General features: G+C 43.0%; 1 protein-coding gene across 2 annotated transcripts in view; it reads right to left on the bottom strand.

The window, feature by feature from the left end:
- CACNA1S (calcium voltage-gated channel subunit alpha1 S) overlaps nt 1-23,307 on the bottom strand; it is a 488,710-nt gene that overhangs the window by 70,015 nt on the left and 395,388 nt on the right. For both annotated transcript variants that reach the window (XM_078644201.1, XM_078644202.1), the window contains exons 36-38: nt 19,648-19,750; nt 18,897-18,998; nt 913-1,037 (exon numbers count right to left, since the gene is read on the bottom strand). In XM_078644201.1, coding sequence (XP_078500327.1) covers nt 913-1,037; nt 18,897-18,998; nt 19,648-19,750 — 330 coding nt within the window. The remainder of the gene's footprint in view (nt 1-912; nt 1,038-18,896; nt 18,999-19,647; nt 19,751-23,307) is intronic.

The following is a 23,307-nucleotide window of genomic DNA, read 5'->3' as shown; positions in this document are numbered from 1 at the left end:
GGATGCCTCAAATCAGCGGGGATCTTTCCCCGGAGCCCCCACCAGATTGCTCAGCTCTCTGGACATGGTCCTCACTCCACCCGCGTTCTATGGGCCTTTTAGAGGCTTCGACTGCGGGACATGTATTGGTTTTACTATTGCATTGGAACTGATCGAACAACGACACCGGCCTACCTGGCATCTGACTGGCTTTGCCCTGAACATTCCATGATCTGTCATCTTACAGTAACTAACTCTGATCAGAGTTTTAAAGACAGTCGTTTATTGGTAACTGGCCGATTCTGCATGGAAAGGTACCAATGCTTGCTTCCATCTTTGGAGCAGCTGTGCACTAGCCTCCAGTCTCACAGCCTTCACACACGACTAAACTTTGAACTCTTGAGTTATTATTCTATTTGAGTCTGAATTCTTTATAATAAAACAAGATGATATTTAGTATCCATAGGCATCAATAACCTGCCTTTTATTAAATAATGTTTAAACTATTGGGTGCTGACTTTTATTATAATATAAATCACCTAACCAAGAAAAAGGCTTAGATTATTTTGGAGTATGACACACAGTTTGGAAAAGAGTTTAAATCTTTTGGAAAATTACTACTTTTTTTCAGGGAAATTCTCGCATCCTTTGAGACATATTATAAATACATGGGAAGGATGTTTAATGTAATGAGATTTTCTCTAGTGTGCTTCTCAAACTCATTGGCAGTGGTTTCTAATGGCGTCATCCAGCAGGGTCAGATTAGCCAATTATATATCAGGGTCAATTTAATAATATTGGAGTGTTGTCAGAAAAAAATTGATCTTGTTTTAGTAGGAGTAAATGGATTCATGTGCTTAAGAAGTTTATAAAATCATACTGTCGGTGCACTGCAGATACCGGGGTAGCTTTCCTGGCACAAACTTCACCCACCTGAATTTGCACTGCATTCTTTTTTGGTCGGTAGCCATAGTATTCCTCCTGTCGCTTCATGAATTTCCGGAAATGCTCCTGGATCAGGAAGGTGGCATAAAATTTGCCTACTGTGACTTCATCATCTGTTGAGAGAAAACCAGGAGGACATCATTACACTACAGACAATACAGAAACTGACATCTCTTCTGAAATCAAAGAATTCCATCGACTCATGTCCTTTTACCCCCTTATAGGGTTGAAAACAGAGTCACGGGCCAGGAAGAGCCTAACATAACTATCATTGACCAACAGCTGGTGGACTTTGAGGCAAGATTCTGTGCGTAAATCTGGATTTCTCCAATCCGACGGTTTCTGCCTGTGTGTATAGAACTAGCGAGTCCTGCTAAGTGAAGCAAAGGTTTTTAAATAATGACACTGAATCCCTTCAGAGTCAGAGGCCCTGGTGCAAAGGAGACAAAAGAGAAGGGTACACTGGGAAAATGAAGTCATCATGCAGGAGAGGCTTCTTGGGCCAACATATCAAATTGTCCCAAACAGCTTAGCATTTTCACTGGACGACAGAGAACACAGGGGTGCTAATAAATGAATGATGGGTTAATTATGAATGTATTCATTCTCATAGACAAACTTCACCTCTTGACCAAATCTCTGCAAATATGCCATATTACTACACTATTAATAAGCGAAAGTTTCTTTCCTGGCTTTACAGTGTAAAATGGTGATTTATAATTTCAGAAAGCCATTGAGAATAGAATAAATGATTGTATTATGACAAAAACTCTTAAACGCATGTTAACAAATTGCTTATTCTAGATGTATTGGGTGGATCTCTGTGGAAAATAATAGAGAGGTTTGTATATAGGTATGCAGTATTTATATAGCAAAAACTTACAGACATTGGATTTCTGTACAGGGACACAGCAAAAATACAATTATGGGAGTGTTTTCAGCAAGGAGGGAAGGTGTACTGCTGGGAAGAGGGAGGAAGGGGAGTATTTCCAGTGCTAAAAAGTAGTTCTCTTTCAAGGGGGGTGTCTTTGTCTCTTTCCTGAATGGAAAGAGGGTAGGGGAGGCCTGATGGATGTATAGATGCCTTTACAGTTTCTAGATGCATGATTAGAGAGGGCTTCTTTGTGGTGTTCTGCTTGCAGGAGTGTCGAGAGCGATGCAAAATGGTGAGCTGGTGAGCCAGGCAGGCAAGGCTTGCTGATTGTAACAGCTCTGTGGCCACTGCATGTGGTCTTAAAGATGGTGCAGGCTGGTGAGGTGAACAACTGAAGTTTCATCGGAGTGACAGTAATGTGTTAAAATGTCTTCAGACGTTTAATGAGGTATGCCGCAGCATGTCAGATGCCTTTCAAGGACATCAGTGTGGTATTTGGGAGGCCGTTTCCACTATTCATATGTAAGAGTACAAAGACTGGGAAAGCAGCTCTGAAGTCACTTTCGTAGAAGAATGGTTTGACTTTTTTTATAGAAAGAAGTGGTGCCAAGCCATCTTGCTCTTTTTGAAAATGTGTTCCCAGAGAGGGAGGTTGGTGTCAAGGCTGAAACTGAGCGTTAGGTGATAGTTGGGGGTTGATTATGCCCAGATTCATTTAATTGAGCTAGGTTTATTGTTGGTGAATTGGAGGAATACGGTTTTAGTTGTGTAGAGTTTCAGGGAGTTGCTGACTATACAATACTAGATAAGGTGTAGGCAGTCCTTGAGGCATTGTTTTTTTTGGCTGGTGGAAATGTAAATTTGTGTCTTTATCAGTTAATACTGTTATTGGTGAGTAGAGTGCCAAGGGGCTCCAATCTGTAGGCTGGATTTGATAGGCAACATGATGGATCCCAGTGTAACTCAGAAGATGAAAGGGAACTTCTCAGATCTGAAGGTCCTTATGATGGTCACCTGATATCAGTTGAATAGATAGGCAACAGCCAGTGGAGGACATTGCCAGTGATTCATTTGTGGGGAAACAGGTAAGGATGAGGGTGAGTTGGTGTGGAGAAGTGTGGCTCAGGGGTTAAAGGCAGCAGACCCGGAAGCTGAGATCGGTCCTGGACCAGGGTTCAATTCCCCGCCTCGGCGGGTCTTGGGCTAAAAATTCCACGGACTCGATAATTCTCGCCCCGGTGCCTCCTTGACTCACGGGTTCACACTCTGCGACTCTGGGCAATAGCTTGCTTAATCTCCACAACGGCCCCTCGTGGCGGGATGCCTGACTTTCACCTTGTGGATACCCTGCTATCTCACAGGGGAATATCAGGACGGGTTCCCTAAGCAAGCGCCAGGAAACCCACTGCGGGTAGCTGTGCGCTAAGCTCAACTACATTTACATTTACATTTGGTTGCCAGTGTTAAACGTGTCAGATAGGTCCAGAAAAATCAGAAGACAGGCGTTATCTTTACTTGTAGTTAGAGAGATATGTGGATTTTTATTGACTTTCTAGGAGTGAACTGAAGTTGTTGAGAAGACATTGATTTTGGCTGTTAGAGCGTGGGTGGAAGTTATCCGTGAAAGAGAATAAGAATAATTTGAGCTCTAGATTGCTCACCGAGATATCCAAGAAGCTTCTGTATGTTTATTTACCTTGATGTGCTGGTTGCACATTCCAGCTTTCTGCAACATCGTAGATTCTGTAGATTCCCCAGGCCAATCGTTGCTGTCATTCATGATTACATCATACAGACAGGATAAATAAAAAGTTGTTGAGGCTGTATAATATCTGTAGTCTTCCCTTATTTGCTCCTAACTAATACATTGAAGATTAGTGTTATACAGCAAGGGCGTCAGGCCGGATGCCCGTGGGTGCTAGTTTGTGGTTAGGGGGAAAGCAGACACTCTAAGCCCTAGGCTGGTCTAGAACCTAACATCAGCCCTTGGAAAGTTATTCCAACTAGTCCCACATTGCTTCATGCAAGAGAGCCTAGTGAGCCAGGGTGTCTCTGTGGTTTGTCTGTAAGCAGTGTTGTAACCCAAAGACAGTTTTAGAAAATGTTGAATTCTAAATCATGCAAATTAAAGCACTGTTTTTCAAATATATCAGCTAAGCACCATCAAGCCTGGATCCTGTCAGCCCATCCAACTCTGAAAGAAGTTCCTTACCTTGCAGGCCACCGAAAAATTGTCGTAATGGCCTGCGTGGCCCTGCCTGTGTCCCACGTTTTATGAAAGTGTGTACCAAGCTGACCAAAGGAGTGTATATACGTTTTACAGCAACACATAGGACTGTAGTAATAAGACTGTTCATTTCTATTCCATGAAGGTTATTTTGGGGATGTTTCCTATACACACTGTGAGCTTTCTAGACCAGAGCGTCGATTCCTCATGCAGTGTTACATTGAAATATGAGACTCCCGTGCTAGAATACAATTAAAATGTTATAAATGAAGAGGAGAGTAGACCCCAAGAGAGGAATAAATGTGAAATTCTTCGAAGACCTGACAATACAGAAAATAGCTATGACAGCATGCAAATTTGTTCTACATATAGTGATGTATTTTTTTCTTCCCTTGCTATGATCTGAATACAGTAATCAAAAGGTAAGGGTGGACAAATCGCTGAAATCTGTGAGGTCGGAAATGGCTCCCTATTGTGCTTTTTTCCTAGGATATGTGGATTAAGCCAGGAGGGGATGTGGGGGGATTAGCAGGCACACTGTGGTTCCGAATTTAATTTACAAAGTCATACAAGAATTCTATTTCTCAACAGCAGCTGCTTAGAGCGCTGGAGATTGGAGGATGCCCCCGGCCTCCTTCATGGTGCGCTATATATGGGGAAACAACCTTAACAACGCAGTCATTACATCGTGTTACCTTTACAACGCGAGCATTACAACACCTGCGTTGTTACATCGCAGTACATTACAACGCAAGTCGTTACAACGACTTGCTCTAGATGGCGCTCTAAACTAAGGAACAGTGTAATTTACTATTCCAACACCATCCCTACTATTGCACACACTGGAGTTGGAGTAGTAGATTATACTATTCCTAAGTCCAGCGCACCATCTAGAGAAAGTCGTTGTAACGACTTGTGTTGTAACGTACTGTGATGTAACAACGCAGTCGGAGTAACGACCGCGCTGTAATCGCATGTGTTGTAAATGCATGCGATGTTATGGTATATATTCTATATATGTATCTACTCCATCTTTCCGTAAAGCAGCATTGGTCACCTCTGGAGAACTGAGTTCAGTCCTGGAGGCCACATCTGGAGTAGAGTATACATTTGTAGAGGCCACATCTGGACTACTGAATCAAGTTGTGAAGTCCACATCTGTAATATACCTTTCCACCGTGGAGGCCACCTGTGAAGGGTTGAATCAAGATACGGAGGCCACAACTGATGTTTCGTTTCCAGTTCTGAAGGCTACATTCTCAGAGAGAGGGACGGATCGGAGAGAGCCCAGGGGGAGGGCCTTAGAGATGCACTCGGCAAGGAGAATGTGGTTGGTGAAAGCACTTCTCCAAAGTGAACCCGACATATATGAAGTTAATATTTTTAGGGTTCAGGGTCCAAGTTGGACTACACATTAGCTTGGAAAGATAGCTAATTTGTTTGAAAATCTTGTAACAACGGAGGGAGAAACAAAATAAATAAAGGCAGTGGTAAGCAAAGAAGAACACAAGTACAGAGTAACCATAAGTGAAGCTAGAGACCTTGTCGGGCCTTACTGTGATAAGACAGACATGATACTGGCCTAGAAATCACATAAGCATTCAAATTCCATGACGTGGCAGCGCCCACTACCCCACCTGCAACTCCTATTACTACAAAAATGCAATGAGCGGTCTTCAGGTTCCACTGCAGCCACGATCTGCATGTGTCCAGGTCCCCTCCTCTCAGGAACTAAGGAGGCTGCACCAGGCACCCCCTTGGTTTTGCACCCATTGGTTTCATTTTACTGCTGTATGTATCCAACATGCAACAATGTCCTCATTTGCTGTTTGCAATGACATCATGATGAATTAAAAATTAGAGGTAAAATAAAAAGCAGTTTCTTTAGGCAACATTAAGGCGCTTTCTTAGCTTGTTTAAAGCGACAGATTTCTCAGCAGCTGCTTATGAATACAGTTACCTGCTCCATTGCCTTTAGGCATGTCTATGCTGCAGCCTGAAAGGTACAGTGTTACACAGTTGCCCACCCTAGGCCTTTCCTTTATTTGACAAGTGTTCATCATCCACTAATTGATACCCGGGCCTCCTGGGCGCATTAGGTTTCATGCCTTTATCTACGGGGAGGGCAGAGTGTCGCGCCCTCACACACACCCCTGCTGAGATAATCACCTTTTTATGCAGCGCTCCGATACCAATAGCGCCAAAGGCGTCGAGTGCTTCACTCCTAACAAAGGCCGTTTCTATTAATAAGAAGGTGAATCTGTTCCAGTGCAGGCGTGTTTCACTGTATGTACAGCTGCAGGGAGTTATTGCAGAATCTCGGTATATAGGTGACAATGCTCTCCTTTGTTGTTTGGTTATTGCTGTGAATGGACCCTGAAAAGTCGCAGTGTACAGGGTGTCATTGTTCTTCTCTGTGGTACGTGAACACTTCTGGGTGGTCGCACATATTACCAAACAGGGACACACCGATGGTAGCTGTGCTGTCATATATATTTCCGTGAGGTTTTGTAGGATGACTGTATCAGAACTGTCAAGGGGACTTAGGAGAGTGGGAGGCAGAGATAGCTTTATGCCCCAGGTCGTGAACTCTCCTGGGCCTCACTGCCTTCAACATTTATTATAGATTTTTAATTGAAAGCATGCTTGTCACCTTTCTTAATAATGATGCAGAATGTGTCTAGACCATTTAAGGGCACAAGAAGACATGTTTGCTCTTTCACCGAAGGACATTTTTAGGTCTAAGCCTGCCAGGCAGCACAATGTATTGAAAGACTCATTGGGGACATGTCAATGGGCATTTTGTTTTAGCAATCTTATTTTCTTGCTTTCTATTCAATGGTTTTATTTGTTCCAAACCCACTCATTTAGTCTTTGTCCCTCCTGTAGAAAATAGCTTTTTACCATCTCTCCGATTGGCTACTTTATGGGAACTTGTTCTTGTTTTTCTAAACGCACTCCACGAGAGAGTATGCATTTCCACCTTCTCGTCGTTTTGCCACTTCTCCCAACACATTTCTTTTCATGAGCATTCAATGAGAGTGTATGCATTTTTACCATGAAACATGTTTGCTTGTTTCTTTCAGAGCATTAGTTTTCATAACATTACAAAAATGTCATTTCCCTAAACTTTGTCCTTCGTGCCACTCTTATGTATGCTTTCACGTTTATATAGCTTTTCTCTTCAAGACAGTGCACTTTAATTTCTTGTTTGTTTGCTTCCATACTCCTCCACGATTTGCTGCCTCTATTTGCTTCCCTCCCTACGAACTCCATATTGCTTCCCCCATTCACACCCTCTGCGCTGCTTCCCCTGCACACCCCGTGTTGCAACCACCCACTCTCCATGTTGCTTCCTCTTGCTCTCCAGTTGCTTGTGCCATTTTTTAGACGTATACATGTTTAATGATGCAGCCAGCCTTGTAGGCTTTTTTCCCGTTAAGTAGCCATCCTGCACAGCATTAGAAATGATGTGCAGCATGGCTAAAACCATTGGCAAAGCCAAAAGATCCCAAATGTAATACTATTGGTTGTGCCAGTGCTTTTTTAATACTTAGAAAAAAGTGCTGCTTCTAGCATCTGGCCAAAATGGAATAAGCATCCAGAGGATCCTGAATTAAATGTTGGCCCCTGGCTCACACTAACGTCTGACACGCGTCCTCTGTCTAATAGGGATGTACAAGTACCTTACCAGCGGCAATACAGGGTCAGATGGATACTCTGCTTCCTCTGCTGCTCATATATTTTCAAAGATAGCCGAGACACAGACTGAAACCCCGGATCCATTTACCACACCGTTAAAGCAGCAGGGAGTGTTACATATTCCTTGTGGTTGCCTCATAAGACTCATTGAGGCATGAGGATGTCCATCAGAATATTGTCTGTTTTCCAACACTCATACCATTTCAAGGACTTTCAAGGGTAAGAGATGTGCCCTAAATGCAAGACTGCTGACGTTGGAACTGGGGAACCAGGTACAAGTCCTGGCATCAGCTGAACAATATATGATTCTGGCCAAATCACGTAATCTCCCCCTGCTTACAAAATGAATCTGACCGTGTGTAATGGGATTTGGTGCTCAGGTACAGGCTTTGAATTCCCTTGAGCCAAGTTCATGCAGCTGACGTTTGTTAATTTATTAATTTATGTAATGTGTTTTTATATAGCCAGACTTTACCCGAAGGTGTCAGAGCGCTTCACAATAGGAACAGTAGAGATACATGAGGAAAAAATTACACGTGAGCATGTTACAAAAGCAAACGTTGCGTTACATGAGGCAATAGTGACAACTGTGCAAGTATCAAGAGCAAACAAAATACAAGAAGTAGCAAACGATACATTACTAGAGGAAAAAAGTGACATGTGTGTATGATACAAAAGGCGTGCAAAGTAGAAGTAGAGGTATAATACTGCACTAAATAGCAGATACTCAAAACACAAGAACAAACCTTACGTTACATGAGGCAATGGTGGCAATTGTGCAGGTATCAAAAGCAAACAAAATACAAGAGTTAGCCACCGATACATTACAAGAAGAAAAGTGAGGTGTGCATGTTACAAAAGAGTACGCAATACAAGTAGAAGTATAATACTGCAATGACTCCTGCAATAAAATCCTCCAAGTTCACACTATATAAAAATGCAGAAAAAGGCAATAAAATCCTGTCTGTCTATCTGGTGCTTTTTTGAACATACACTATAATGACTTGTTGCCATTGCTGCCTCCACTGCACCTTGGATGGAAGCACTGGCAGGAAAAGGGCCATGGACTATATACATTCATTAAAATGAAACCCTGTTACCAAAGAGAGAACTAAAGATAATTAAAGAACTGCAATAAATGTCTGTGATTGCGCTTGGCTGCCAGAGCAGGGATGATTGACAATAGCAATGTTACTGCTAGCCCTTCACCAGTTTTCCCAGCTGCCTTATAAATATGGTTTCCACTCTATTTATAATGCACCCTTCAATCTGAGTTTTTGTCCACTTTCAAAAACACATACACAATATCCTCTAATGTCTAAAAGTCATGTACCCCTTATGAGTGACACAATTGTCAGGAGGAACGCTTTTTTGTGTGACTTACCTCACATCATAACTGTGAACAGGTTAAAACAGTGAAGCCATTAAGAAAGGTGAAAGCAAGTTGAGAATTCACTGAACCATAATTTAAAGCACTTCACCATTTAAGATGCCATTGAGCACTTACAATAGTAATACTTACCAGGTTTCCTCAAAAGAAAAGAAAGTGCCTCCCTATAATCTCTCAAAGATAAGACCCAGAATGGCATATTATCAAGCAGGGCGTTAAAATTATCGCCGTTTTAGCGGCAGAAAACTGCAGCTAAAGCGGCGATAATGGGCTTGATAATATGATGTTCACACCAGAACATGGTTTTCTATTGGAATTCTCTAGGGCATATTATCAAGCCCATTATTGCCGCTTTAGAGGCAGTTTTCTGCTGCGAAACCAGCAATAATTTGTAATGCCCTGCTTGATAATATGCTCCATAGATCCTCTTGAAAACCCATAAATAAAAATTCACAACCTCAACCACTGTCACCTTGAGTAGGTCAAACTGTTTATAAATGCAGAGTCTGCAGAATCTCAAACACCTGCACAAAGGCAGGTGTTATATTCGCCTCCATTTGACATCCACCAGGGCATCAAACACCTCATCAAAAAGGTCCAAAAAATCTCAACCTTTCTGAAATAAAATGTGCTAAATACCTCTGTGCAAAGCCAAGGCAAGATGAGGGCTCCTTTCATGATGGAAGCAATGGTGACAGTGGGGGCTATACACAAAGGTAAACTTACAAGTGGGCTTATCTACACGTTTATGCTTACTCTTACACCATCTAGTAAATTTAGTACATTAGGCTACTCATCATTTACAAGTGTAAATTTACTACAAAGTGTATGCTTAAATGTCACCTCCACCCTCTCAAATGCAGGGGTGGAGCCCAATTTATGAGTGTAAAGTTACTACTTGCAACTATTCACACATAGGTGCAGATCTCCATCACCAGGGTGCATATCACCCTACGGTAAAGTATAGGGAACAGGTTAAAAGTGTATTAAAGTTTGAAAATATAAATAATTTATTTAAGATATATATTAATGTAAATTATTTTAAAAATGTATTTTCAACATAGAACAAAATTTAAAAAAATGCAGCATTCTTAATTTTGAATTGATTATTTAATTATTTTGTATATATTGAATTTAAAGTATTTTGCTAAGATTTAAATAAAATTCCTACTTAAAGTAGAACATTTATATTTACTTATTATGTAGTAAACATATTGAAAGTTATATACAGAATAAATGTAATTCCGTTTTTCAAGTAAAAAAAGTTTAAAATATTTTATAAGAAAGTAAACATTATGTTTTATTTTATATATATTTTTAACATTACATTTAATTTATGTAGATTTTGCACTGTTGCAATACCAGTGGCTGGCAATGTGGAGGGCTGGACTTTTACGTCTGTTTTTGGTGCATTGTGTCTGTAGTAACTATAGAAATGCAGACTGTGAACAGCAATGGGCTTATTCTTTTGTGATTAGGTGCATATCCCTATATCAAAATCCCTCCCCAACCCTCCTTTAAATCCTCTTTGCTCCTCCCTTAACCCATCTCCAGTATTAAGTATCTCCAATATTCCAGCCCCGTTCTCCTGTCCCAACCCACATTTCCTATTAAACTGAGCACCTAATTGTGTGGAGATAGGAAAGGTGGAGGCATTGACCTCTGTATGTAGGTTTCTGATTAGCATTTTGTAGTACATTAGAAATGCTATTGTCGTAATACTATACCTACTACAAAATGCAGTTTGTAAATAGGCCTCATAGTTTCACTGACAATTCATTTTTGAATCAGTATCACATCTCACAAATTCCTGGTAACTATGGGGAAAACAAAAGCTGCACTTTCTGGTGTGTTTCGAACATATCCACATATTGATACTGCTAGAAATTGAGTTTCTATTTGGCTAGGGTATGTACCTAAGCCAGGCTAAACCTATGACTCTAGTCAGGTTAAAGGAGTTACACACCCAAGATAACCCCTGCTCATCCCTTGGTAGCTTGGCAGAGCATCCAGGCTTATCCCAGAGGCAATGTGTAAAGCATCTGCGCAGCACACACACAATAGTGGCACACAACATACACTATATATTATATATAAAACACACAGGCCTCAATCACGTAAATCACTTTGCCACTAGGCAATTGTCATAACAATACATAGGTCATAAATCACTTCGCCATAAGGCCATTGTCATAAACACAACAATTAGTGCAATAAAGCACATATTTATAAGTTGCACATGCCATAAACACCATCACGAAAACATTATGCCTAACATCACAGTTCCAATGCTTGTGATCCTGGCCAGTATAAGGCATACATCATACCCTTAAGGCATGAAATGCAATAGTTAGGTCACATTTAACAAATAAATAACTCAAGGAGCAGCTCCGCTCCTAATCTCAGTAATACTAACGTTTTATGGTTCACCAGTGCAGGAACACCTGTTCTCCTATTAGGAACAATACAGCACTCCCAGGAAGGTTTCCCCTCCATGCGGCCAGTTTCTGATTGGGGGCCCCGTACTGGGCTCTCCCTGTGTTGGAAAAAATACACCCCAAGGTATGTTACAACGGGGTGTGAGGACGCACACACATGCACTGCCATAGGCAACGGGAAGACCTTGCTGGGTCCCCACCCGCACATTCAGAGACAAGGCAGTTGCCCTTGGTAATGGGACTCACCCGCACTCTGGGTGAGTCAGAAATCCTTTTGGCTGCTTAGGACCCCCGCGGGGTCAAGCAGCACAGCCCCAGCAATCTCTGGAGGAGCTCCACCTGGCTTTTTCTAGCGCGCTCCTCATGGTGTGTGTAGAGCGGGCCCCACATCCCGGGAGAAGCCACTGTATTAGCCATGGCCATGAGGTGGGGGGGGCACACTTCCTCACCGGGCCCACCCACCACACAAAGTCAGTGGAGCTCCTCTGTCTGTGGTGAGTAATGCCCCTGGGGTGTGCTTGGCTCCATCCATCGCCACAGACTCCTCCCTCCTGCTGGGGGAGGTGGCGCAAGGGAGCTAGGAATCCCTCAAGGCTCTGCTGTGTTTTCAGGGTCATCACACACCCTGACCTGGGACCCGGGCAGCTTTTCCAGCCAGCCCCAACAGGGGATCGGCCTTGCGTAGATCCCTCCATTTACACGCAACACCCACCGTGCGCTTCTTGACACAATCAATAGGGCAAATGAGCACACTGCTTGCACTTTGTGGCACATCACAGGAAAAATGAAGAGCTCACCATGCGCTCATTGTGGTTGTTTTTAAAACAGCGAAGTACAGTCCAATCCTTCTCCTGGTCCAGGCAGGGGCAGCCACTGCGGGCTGTCCTACCCCACACGTATATGGGGCAGCGCTTCTAACACAGTATATCTAGCTTTCCTTCCAGGCAGGTTCGTTTTAGGTATAGCAAGTATCTGTGCTTGAAGGCTTTTATCCCCTGAAACTTCCAACAGGAGGCAAGCACACACAAGCCCTTGGTGATTCTTCAGAAGCAGGATGCCACAGCAGGGTAAAAAGACTCAGTTCTTTACCTCCACCATAGACAGAAGCACCAACTGCAGGCCAACCCACCCCTCACACAGAAAAGGTAGCACACCTCACACAGCTTTTCAGCTATTCTTCTTTCCTGAAGTAATCTAAAGTCTTGGGGTTTTGTCATTTTCCTCTTTGCTTCAGACTCTGAGCTCAGTCCAAACAAGTTCTGTCCTCCCTGGTCCAGCATGACCACAGGGGGTGGAGACAGCATTGCAAGGAGCCACAGCCTATTCAGGTGTTAGCAAAACTCCTCCCACCACTCTAAATGCAGACCAGGTCTATTCAGCCCAGCGATGAGGCACCCAGGCAAGGCAGGACACACTTGAACCCCTCTTGTGACTCTCTAGAGTGAATGCAAATCTCCACATCCTATCACTTAAAAAAACCAGACGCTGAATACACAAACAGCCAGAGGCACACAGAATGGTAAAGCAAGATAATGGCCACTTTCTAAAAGTGGCATTTTCAAACCCACAATTTAAAAATCAACTTTACCAAAAGGTTTGTTAATACATTCTGAATTCAGAGAGCCAGAACTGCATTTTTCTATCTTGTCCCAATTGACACCCTAACAGTAAACAATGAAATATCTAGTATTTCACAGTCAGGACCTGTAAAACACACCAGTTGATATTTACCCTTTCACATACACTGCAACCTGCCCATGGGATTACCTTGGGCCTACTTGAGGGATGCCTTACATGTAAGAAAAGGGAAGGTCAGGGCCTGGCAACTGGGTGCACTTACCAGGCCAACATAGCAGTTAACAACTGCATGCGCAGACACAACAGTGGTAGGTCTGAGACACATTTACAGGGCGATGCATGTGGGTGGTGCAACCAGTGCTGAAAAACCACCACTAGTAGCACTTGATTTACAGGCAGTGGCACACTCAGTGCAGTTTACTAGGGATTTACCAGTAGATCAAATATGCCAGTCATGAATAATCAATCATAATTTAAATATGCAAAGAGAGCTTATTCACTTTAGCACTGATCAGAAGTGGTACAGTGCCCAGAATCCTACAGCCAACAAACACTGGGTCAGAAAAATAGGAGGCAAAAGGCAAAAAATTCGGGGATGAACCTGGAAAAAGGGCCAGGTCTAACAGATACCCACTCGTCTATAAATGCTGTAAGACTGCATTCTCATAAAACTTCAACGTGTGTCGATATGTTTAAGCACGCGGTGAGCATCTGCATAAACTTTCCCCTTTTACTATTAAATAATAGTCTGAAGGAAAATGATCATTACAAATCTTCTAACTTTCACACAATTTCTCAAATACTGTTTTTAGCAGGAGACTGGTAGAACCAGTAGATGTCTCACAGGAGCCAATTTCTCCTCAGCCCGGTACCCTTGCAGATGCACATGAATCTTTGAATAAGAGCTTTGCCATTATATTTAGTTTTCACACATAATACTGAAAAGTGAATTTTGTGAAGTTACAAGTAGGATAATGTAATTTTTTATGAAATTCCATAACATACATATTTTCAAGCCTATACAAATAATGAGAAAAACAAAGCTACAGTTCATGATTACTCAATGCCAAAGTATCGATTTTTCCCTGCACAACATCGAAGGGACCACTTGCCTGCACTGGTGGATATAATACATGGTAGACGTTTTGTCCATCAACATCAAAACCTGCCTATTACCCATGGAAGATAACTCATCTGAGCCAAACTGATCATCCTGAGCTCCAATAAAATAATGTGGAGACGCCTCACACTTTCTGACCAAACGCACACTTGGTATTTTCCTCCCCGTCTGTGAAGAAGACGCAGTGGGAGACCATTTATCCTAGTTTCCTTATTGGATTATTGCCCTGTTTCCACCACACCTTATCCCAACTAATACTTGTTTTCACTAATACAAGCTATGTATGTTTTCAATGTTATAAAAATGGAGTCCTCCGTCAACAGTAATAAAATAATTCCTCAGCACTGTCTGTAGCACAAGCATAATATTTGTTGCTTTTAGGCCTATCAACGTGAAAGACTGAATCCATAAAACAGCTTCTCTGCTAAGACTAAATAATTCTCTCAATAGAAGTTATGAACAGTCAGTGTGTCCTGAGGACATCCCTTGAACAATGCAAAAAGAGGGTCCTAGGCTCATTTGTCACCCCTATGTAGTCAAGTACAGTCAGCCACTCCACCACCTGCAGGGGGATCTCTGTTTCCCTTTGAAATGTCAGCTTTTTGCCGCCTGCACAGTGAATGGAAGACTGGCTGCTTCGAATACCTGGTCCAACCTTCACTATTTCACTAGTATGCTGTTCTCAAAGCAGGCACAGGTTTGTGCCGGCACTTAGAACAGTACATATCTTGGACACAGGGCACTGTCAAAGTTTGAACTCCCCACAAACGCAGAAGAGTGGCCACCTCAGCCCGCAGGTTTATGAACACCTGTGAGATTGGCAAATCGGATTATGGAAATCCAGATTCTTTCTTACTGCTGCTAGAATTTAAGCCAATTCTACCATCTTAGACTTTTTTCTTATTCCTGTACTTGCTGAATAGTATGCGGTATACAATTGGCCTTTTAGTTTCTATTTTGCTCATTTCGAGAATTAAAAGTAACATGAGGTTCTCATTGTGATTTTCACCCAGCTATGATGCAACTGTAGCTAAATCCCATTATGCTGTCTTCTGATATATGTGTTCTCATCCCCTTGAGGATTCCAGCTTCTAAGACTGCCTTGCAGATGTGCAGCTTCAGTCTCTGAGACATTTCTGTCTGTCTAAAATCATTCAGACACCCCAAAAGTGGTCAACTTTCACAACATATATACAATCCCCACAACCAGAAAAATTATCGAATTCTTGGACTGGAAATCTAATGTGAAAGCAGATAACCCAAGTCAGGAGTGATGTCTTATAGCTAGGAAAATGAGAACTCATGTGCAAAAGACTCAACTGAGTCAATACAAAGCACAATAATTTGTTCTAAAAGTCTATACCACCAGCCGCCGCCTGTCTCAAAAATTGCACCTACTCCTGAAGCACGTGGTCCATATCTTTCTCGGCCAAATACCACAATGAATACTGGTATCCAGCCAAATTATTGACGTTTTTCACTGACTGCAATGCGAAAGGGGCAGAAGAAAATATTTATTTTGCCTGAGCATCCATTCCTTTTAAGTCCCTGTTACAAAAATTAGGGAAAGCAGTAGACCATCCCTCTCTGCAAATAGCCGTATAAATCACCAGGGAGTCTCGTACTAGCTGACGGGTAGGGTTAAATTGATCATTCACCTCACAAGCCTATTACTGGATAATCCATTTTACCTCTGTAAAGCTGTTTATAAAATATTAGGTATCAGAGCTGAATTTCCCCCTATACGCAATGATATATTTTTTAATGCCTCTTGAAACAGAATTAAGCCAGCCATCAATATCCTTACGATAGTGCCGGGCCCTCAACATCATACAAGCAATGGATTTTTGGCTGAATACCCGAAGACCTTTCAATGGGTATATGTGTCAGTCTATAATCTTACCTTTGCGCTTTTACGACAACTCGCGACACACTAGGGGTCATATTTAGAGTATGACAGGAGGCCCACTGTCTCACCCGGTCAAGAATAATTCCTAAAGATGAAGTCTGTTTTTTGAAAAACAATCCCTGACCCAAACCTGCAGGAAGTTTCTCTCTGTACATGAGGGCATTGAGCAATATACTCTCCCCCAGGTACCAAACTTAACATGGCAGTACTGGCCAGGGAAATCTATTGACAGTTGCCTCGCCCTGAATAGGGCAGGGTGAGGGTCACCATGACCTGATTGTCCTGAGGCATGTGGATTTCAGGCCAGAGGTTTCCGACTGAGGAGCCATCTGAAGCATAAACAGCTCTTCCTCAGACTCTAGAAAGAGCGAGGGATCCTCAAGTTTGCTGGGGCAAGAGTACTGCCGATTTTAAGGCTGCGTTCCACCTCCACAAATCTCTAAATACCCCCAAGGGTACTTTTGCTTACAGTGAGCGCAAATCGTACTGTCTACAAAAAACAAAACACTTTCAAAAAGCATTTAAACTTGTAGGACTAGTGGACATGGCCCTTAGCACTGAAATATGGGTGTGCTCAGGAGTCCTGAAACCTGGGCTTGGAAAAGGGAACTGAAGCGGTAAAATGAGCTGATGCCCACATGCCCTCCAGAGCCATGATTCTAGAATAGAAAGGTATATAGGGCCCAGCATTCCCCGGAACTAGCATGAAAGAGAAAGTGGAGAGAATGGCATCAATTTGATTGATCTTATTGGTTGCTAACCTATATTTCTAGGCAATTCAATGAGGTCAAACTATAAAGAGAGACAAAGTTTTCCTTTATCTGGCAAAAATATTTATCGTTGCTCTTGCGAAATAGCACCACACAGCGAACACATTGTTTTTGGTTACTGATGAAAATGTCATGGAAGGTCCATTCTTATGAACTCTGGATGTTTCTCTCAGTATCAAAGAGTCCTCAATTCTCTTTGTTACATATTCAGGTCTCTCAATGAGTGGGTAGACTGTCCCACTGCAGGAGATAATGTACCTATTTAACTTCAATGGAGATGTAAATCAAAACACGAGCTCTTGTCCAGCACATGAACGTGATACCTAATGTGTGACTACCATCAAGTAACAGAGATCAGCTACAAAATAAAATTCCCTACACTTTGAACCATACCTGTAATGGCAGAGAGCCAGGGAAGAAAGCATGATATTCCCTAGAAGAGTTCCCTTCAATTTTACATTTTTCTTTTCATCCATTCTTTCACAAGTTCATCCTTTTTTTAGCCTTCTGTCCTTCCTCCCATATTTCCATCCTTCCATCCAGCCTTTCTCCTTTCGATATGTCCCTCCTTTCATCGCTTCTTTCCACCTTCCAGACAGGTCAATGTGCAAGCAATCCAATAGGGCCATAGTTTAATAACATCTTGGTAACAAAGGTCCAAATGCCCGCTGTATTCGTTGGGTGTAATGAGCATGCTAGGAACATGTCCTCATCTTGGGCTACACCCCCTCCGTTTGGGACAACTCCTGGTGACCCACTTGGAACCTCCCCACAAACCCAGTCATCAGTCAGTCATGAAACCGCTGCATCATCCTCGACTCACCATGAACCACCAGATCAACAACGTCTCATCATCCTGTTTCCAGACGCTATGCCTGCCCCGAAGGATCTTAAAATGGATCCCCACAGAGTCCGGAAAGACAGTCACCCATGCACTCATCAGCAGCAGACTAGACTAGGGCAACACACTCTATGTCAGCATCACTCAGAAACTCCTCCAGAAACGGCAGGACATTCAGAATGCCACAGCCAGCCTTATCCTCAATATCCCTCATCACAGTCACATCACCGGCCACCTGAAGGACCTCCACTGGCTCCCAGTCAGCAAAAGAATCACCTTCAAACTCCTCACACACACCTAACAATGCACTACACAACATGGGACCTGCGTACCTCAACCACCGCCTCATATTCCCCGCACCCACCAGAGACCTCCGCTCCACCCAACCTGCCCTGGCCACCATCCCATGTAACTGCAAGACCACAGCCAGAGGAAGATCCTTCTCCTACCTCACAGCAAAGACCTGGAACACCCTGCCTCTCCACCTCAGGCAATCACCACCAGAAGTGATTATACTGGGGTACAGCCATCATATGTTCTTTATCTATGGGAGATTTTCCGGCAAAAACCTGTTCCATCCACCAAAATTCAGTTTTTCAGACAGTGGATGGAAGGGCATAGATAAAACTCGTTCTCTTAAAATTAAGTTGGGACATGACAGAAGCTATATTTAGAAATTCGACATACTCTTAAGGAGGAATCTTTTTTGAATAACCCATGTTCATACCTTTCTTCAACAAAGATTGGTACAATTTGTTAATCCTCAGTGAGTAGCGTATTGGGCTAAACCATGCACCAATGGTCAATCCCAAGTTATTCAATTATTGCCTATTGGCATTTACATTCCTCAAAGTCTCTTAAAAATGGCAAAAAATGCTCCCTTATTAGCTTTTGTCTTGCTTCGAGCAGCCAGGGTCTTGGGAATGAGAAAATGTCAGCCTAAGCATTGGTTTCATCTACCTATTTGACTAATTTCATCACCAAACTATTTCCTTCAACCGTCCCCTTCCCCAATGAATCATATACCTCTTGATGGCCAATCACTATTTTCTGAGAAGAATATTAGATATTGTACCAGTCCACAGGTAAATCTCTGCACATGCAAGAAATTGATTGATAATACCTCCTATAGGTGGAATGACTTGGTCAAGCAGTTTCATGCTGGTTCTCTTCCAGATTTTCTTGATGATGGCTCGCAGCTCCTCGTTAGCCTGCTCAAAGTTACCTATCAAGACAAAGACAATGATGTATTCAGTTTCTTTGGAAAAGGGAAAAGATGGTTCACTTCAGTAGTAGGACTTTGTAAGGGCAGCAGTACTCAGTAGGCTGTCTGATAGAATAGTGAAGCTAAAAATATCGGGTGGATAGAATATTGTGTCATAAATAATGAGGGCCAAAATATCGAGAAGGAAAGTGCAAATAGGTAAGTATAGCTTTACTATTCTTAAGTCTACATCTATGTACCTTCAAGATATATATATATATTGTCAAGACACTTATACATAGAGTTAAGTAAAGTAAAACTTTGCTTACCTATATAAACTTACCTTCAAGATATTTTTGACCTTGAGATTCTTGACTAAATATTTTATACACACATTATTTGTAACTCAATATTTTTGGTATTTTGGATCAGTTACAAGACTGACAAATTACTGTGATGGCATCACTGAATTACACTAACTAGCCCCTCTGCTTTCTAAGAGCACAAGCAGGTACGGAAATATCTGAACTTCCCTGTCGATCAATTCATCTCTGGAAAGGATGGGTACCACGATTTATTTTAGGTTAAACTCACTGTCAGCAATTTTCACTAACTGCACAGAAAGTATGAAATGGGAAGCTGCCTTTGCCAAATAGAGGTTCCTTCTTACCTTCTGTTTTGATTTTGAGGGCTGTCCTGACGAGTGCGAAAAGTGTAGCATTGAAGGTGACAGTGCCATCGCTGTTCAGCGGCATGTTCATGCTGACTAGGCGCTGGGAAAGAACAGACAAACATAAGTCACATTTCAGGTCACAGACAGATCTGAAGAGTGTGGCTCCTAGTATGATAAAACCAGGAAACCCTCTTCTGGTGGCAAGAGCTGACCAACTGCAGTCAGATAGATGTATCTTCAGCACAAACAGCCGTATTGACCCACTGGATCGGAGAGAATCTTGAAACTCAGAGGAATGAGTTCTGTGGCAAAGCACCTAGCAGCAAGAAGCAAATGGGTGCTTCAAAAAGGCGATTGTCGTCCCAACTTGAGCGATGACCAAGAACTTACTAGCATCATCAAGAGGCTGCACCAGCACAAAGACACAATGGTGGGTACTTAGCTTGTTTCGGTGGGTGATTAGACTGGGCACGAGGAAAATCCTAAGCTGTAAGACTGCCAGGACCATGACCCCGCTGCTCTTCTTGATGCTAGCGCTGCCCCTACTTTCCTATGGCAGATGCCATTGGTTAGTGCAAAATGCACACCTCTGTTGGACTAGGGTAGAGACAGTTATCTGCAATTGGTCGGCCTTGCAGAAGAACACCATATGGAAGTGCCTGCTTCCACTGACTAATTTCAAAAGGGGGTGGTGATGGACAGAGTATCTGAGTTAATCAGAACACTCCTACCCAGTCAACAGATCAGGGCTTGATCCATCACCGTTTTTTAGCTCACTGCACCATCCCAGTTCAGAACCTGGCTATATGCAAATTAGTCTGTCCCTGGCCCAGTGCATCATGGGAACAGGGCAGACCAAACTACCAAGCCAATTCTTCACTGGAAAGGAAACAAGCTTCCGGGGACCGGTTTCTGGCATTACAGCCGTCTTCGGCCCGGCTTGCTTGAATACTGATGGTGCAGTGAGCAAGGGACTCATGTCTGAGCATACCCTTCCACACTCATGGTGGCCAAAATAATTTCAAAAGGGGGTGGTGATGGACAGAGTATCTGAGTTAATCAGAACACTCCTACCCAGTCAACAGATCAGGGCTTGATCCATCACCGTTTTTTAGCTCATTGCACCATCCCAGTTCAGAACCTGGCTATATGCAAATTAGTCTGTCCCTGGCCCAGTGCATCATGGGAACAGGGCAGACCAAACTACCAAGCCAATTCTTCACTGGAAAGGAAACAAGCTTCCGGGGACCGGTTTCTGGCATTACAGCCGTCTTCGGCCCGGCTTGCTTGAATCCTGATGGTGCAGTGAGAAAGGGACTCATGTCTGAGCATACCCTTCCACACTCAGATGTGAGTCCCTTGCTCATTGCACCATCAGGATTCAAGCAAGCCGGGCCGAAGACGGCTGCAATGCCAGAAACCGGTCCCCGGAAGCTTGTTTCCTTTCCAGTAAAGAATTGGCTTGGTAGTTTTGTCTGCCCTGTTCCCATGATGCACCGGGCCAGGGTCAGACTAATTTGCATGTAGCCAGGTTCTGAGCTGGGATGGTGCAGTGAGCTAAAAAACGGTGATGGATCAAGCCCTGATCTTTTGACATGGGTAGGAGTGTTCTGCTTAATTCAGATACTCTGTCCATCACCACCCCCTTTTATGAATCGTTTTGGCCACCATAAGTGTGGTAGGGTATACTCAGATGTGAGTCCCTTGCTCATTGCACCATCAGGATTCAAGCAAGCCGGGCCGAAGACGGCTGCAATGCCAGAAACCGGTCCCCGGAAGCTTGTTTCCTTTCCAGTAAAGAATTGGCTTGGTAGTTTGGTCTGCCCTGTTCCCATGATGCACTGGGCCAGGGTCAGACTAATTTGCATGTAGCCAGGTTCTGAGCTGGGATGGTGCAGTGAGCTAAAAAACGGTGATGGATCAAGCCCTGATCTTTTGACATGGGTAGGAGTGTTCTGCTTAATTCAGAACTCTGTCCATCACCACCCCCTTTTATGAATTGCTTCCACTGACAGCAACGCTGGCAGGCACATCCTGCCTGCAAAATCTTTCTATGACTGAAAAGGTACTGTGACATTGAACCTGAACCGGAAGGGTGTGGACATCCTGCATTACATCACCCCCTAGTACCAGAGAGACCCCCTTTCTAAGGCAAAGAACCAATGTGCTTTACCAACTGTGAATGTCCCTGAGATTTCTGTGTATACTGGGACCATTAGGACCCACAGGAAAGGCTGTTGTGATTTACGCTTAGTAGTTTGTAGTTGTGTCTTTATTAATTAAGTATTTTTCTTTTTAACAAAGGCTCAGTCCAGGGATTTAATAATGATAATTTGCTGTTGAGTCACAGGCTACTAGGAGTGAATTTGGTGAACAGTGTTGGTACCTATAGTAGGGTTAAGCCTCAGTACATCAGTGCTAAACAGCCCGAATTCACCCAAGCTCGGCTGAGTAAACTCCGGCTTCCCCAGGACTCCAGAAAACATTCCAAATTAGGGTCTTGATACTGGAATTTTATGGTGAGCTTCATAGGAAGATGGAGGTTCATTTGCAGAGTTGTGGATTATTCTTTGAAGGAGTAGGTCGTGAGGATGGAGTTCCATCAGTAGAATCCCCCAGGGCACACGATTAGGGTACACAGCAGAGCTTTGATTTTAGTCTGTGGTACTCCATTACGAGGAGTGGAGGAGATGACAATGAAACTGCCCTTGGAAGAGATGAGTGTAGGTCACAGTACTTGATAATGAGGTATGGCAGTGGTAGTGGAAGATATACTGGCAAAGTCGAGTCTGTAACAATGAGGTACATCCTAAGACAGAATAAGTGTCTGACTGAATGATCATGTATATAATTCTCGTAGCAGCCTAACTTGACCTTTGTGTATTGCGGTGTGTATTAACAGAAGGACAAAAAGTGACTTTACATAAATCACCTTGCTAGGTGAGTGTTGTGGTATTTTCTGAAATCAAGATAAATCTTCTTTCAGGAATGCAGTATCTTCCTCAGTTTGTGAATATGGACTGAGGAGTAGGTGAAGGGGTAGACTAGGACATACCCTGGACACCACAGCTGTCCTTTTGCTAGTACTCTTAGTGCTGCATTTCCAGAGCACCTGGTCCAGCCTTCTCCTCGGATATCTGCCATTTGCAGTGCTCCTTGAGACTATGCTGTCCTCAGAACTCACAGAGTTTCAGGTATATCTGGCTTCAGGCTGCTACCTGCTCATCCACGAGAAAGCCTAAATGAACAGATAACTATCTTCAGAAGGAGGGAAGTCCGCAAGTCTATGCATTTAGGAGTAAGTACCTTAATATGTGTGAGTCTGTCTGGCATGTGGTTTGCTTTTGTAGCTAATGATAAATAGGATGTTGTTGACATATAGTGGCAGAGGCCTGCCAGCGAAGGCTCCGGCTCCCGCACAATCCATGTATCACTGGTATAATATCAAGAGTGCTGCATTATAACTTACTGCAAAATTTCCTGGGTTTTAGCCAATTTCTTGAAATGTGTACAGTACAATGAACCATTTGGCACAACATTTTCGAACGTTTTCTTAGGAAGATTTCCCCTCTTCCCATTGTGGCAGGTTTGAGGATCATTGCGTGCTCCACAAACTTCAGAGTTGATCACTGTCCTTTATTGCAACAAGACAATCAT

This window comes from Lissotriton helveticus, chromosome 5_1 (genome assembly GCF_964261635.1).
Source record: "Lissotriton helveticus chromosome 5_1, aLisHel1.1, whole genome shotgun sequence".
NCBI lineage: Eukaryota > Metazoa > Chordata > Amphibia > Caudata > Salamandridae > Lissotriton > Lissotriton helveticus.
The sequence above is the reverse complement of the archived record's forward strand: the minus strand, read 5'-3'. Positions and strand labels throughout refer to the sequence as shown.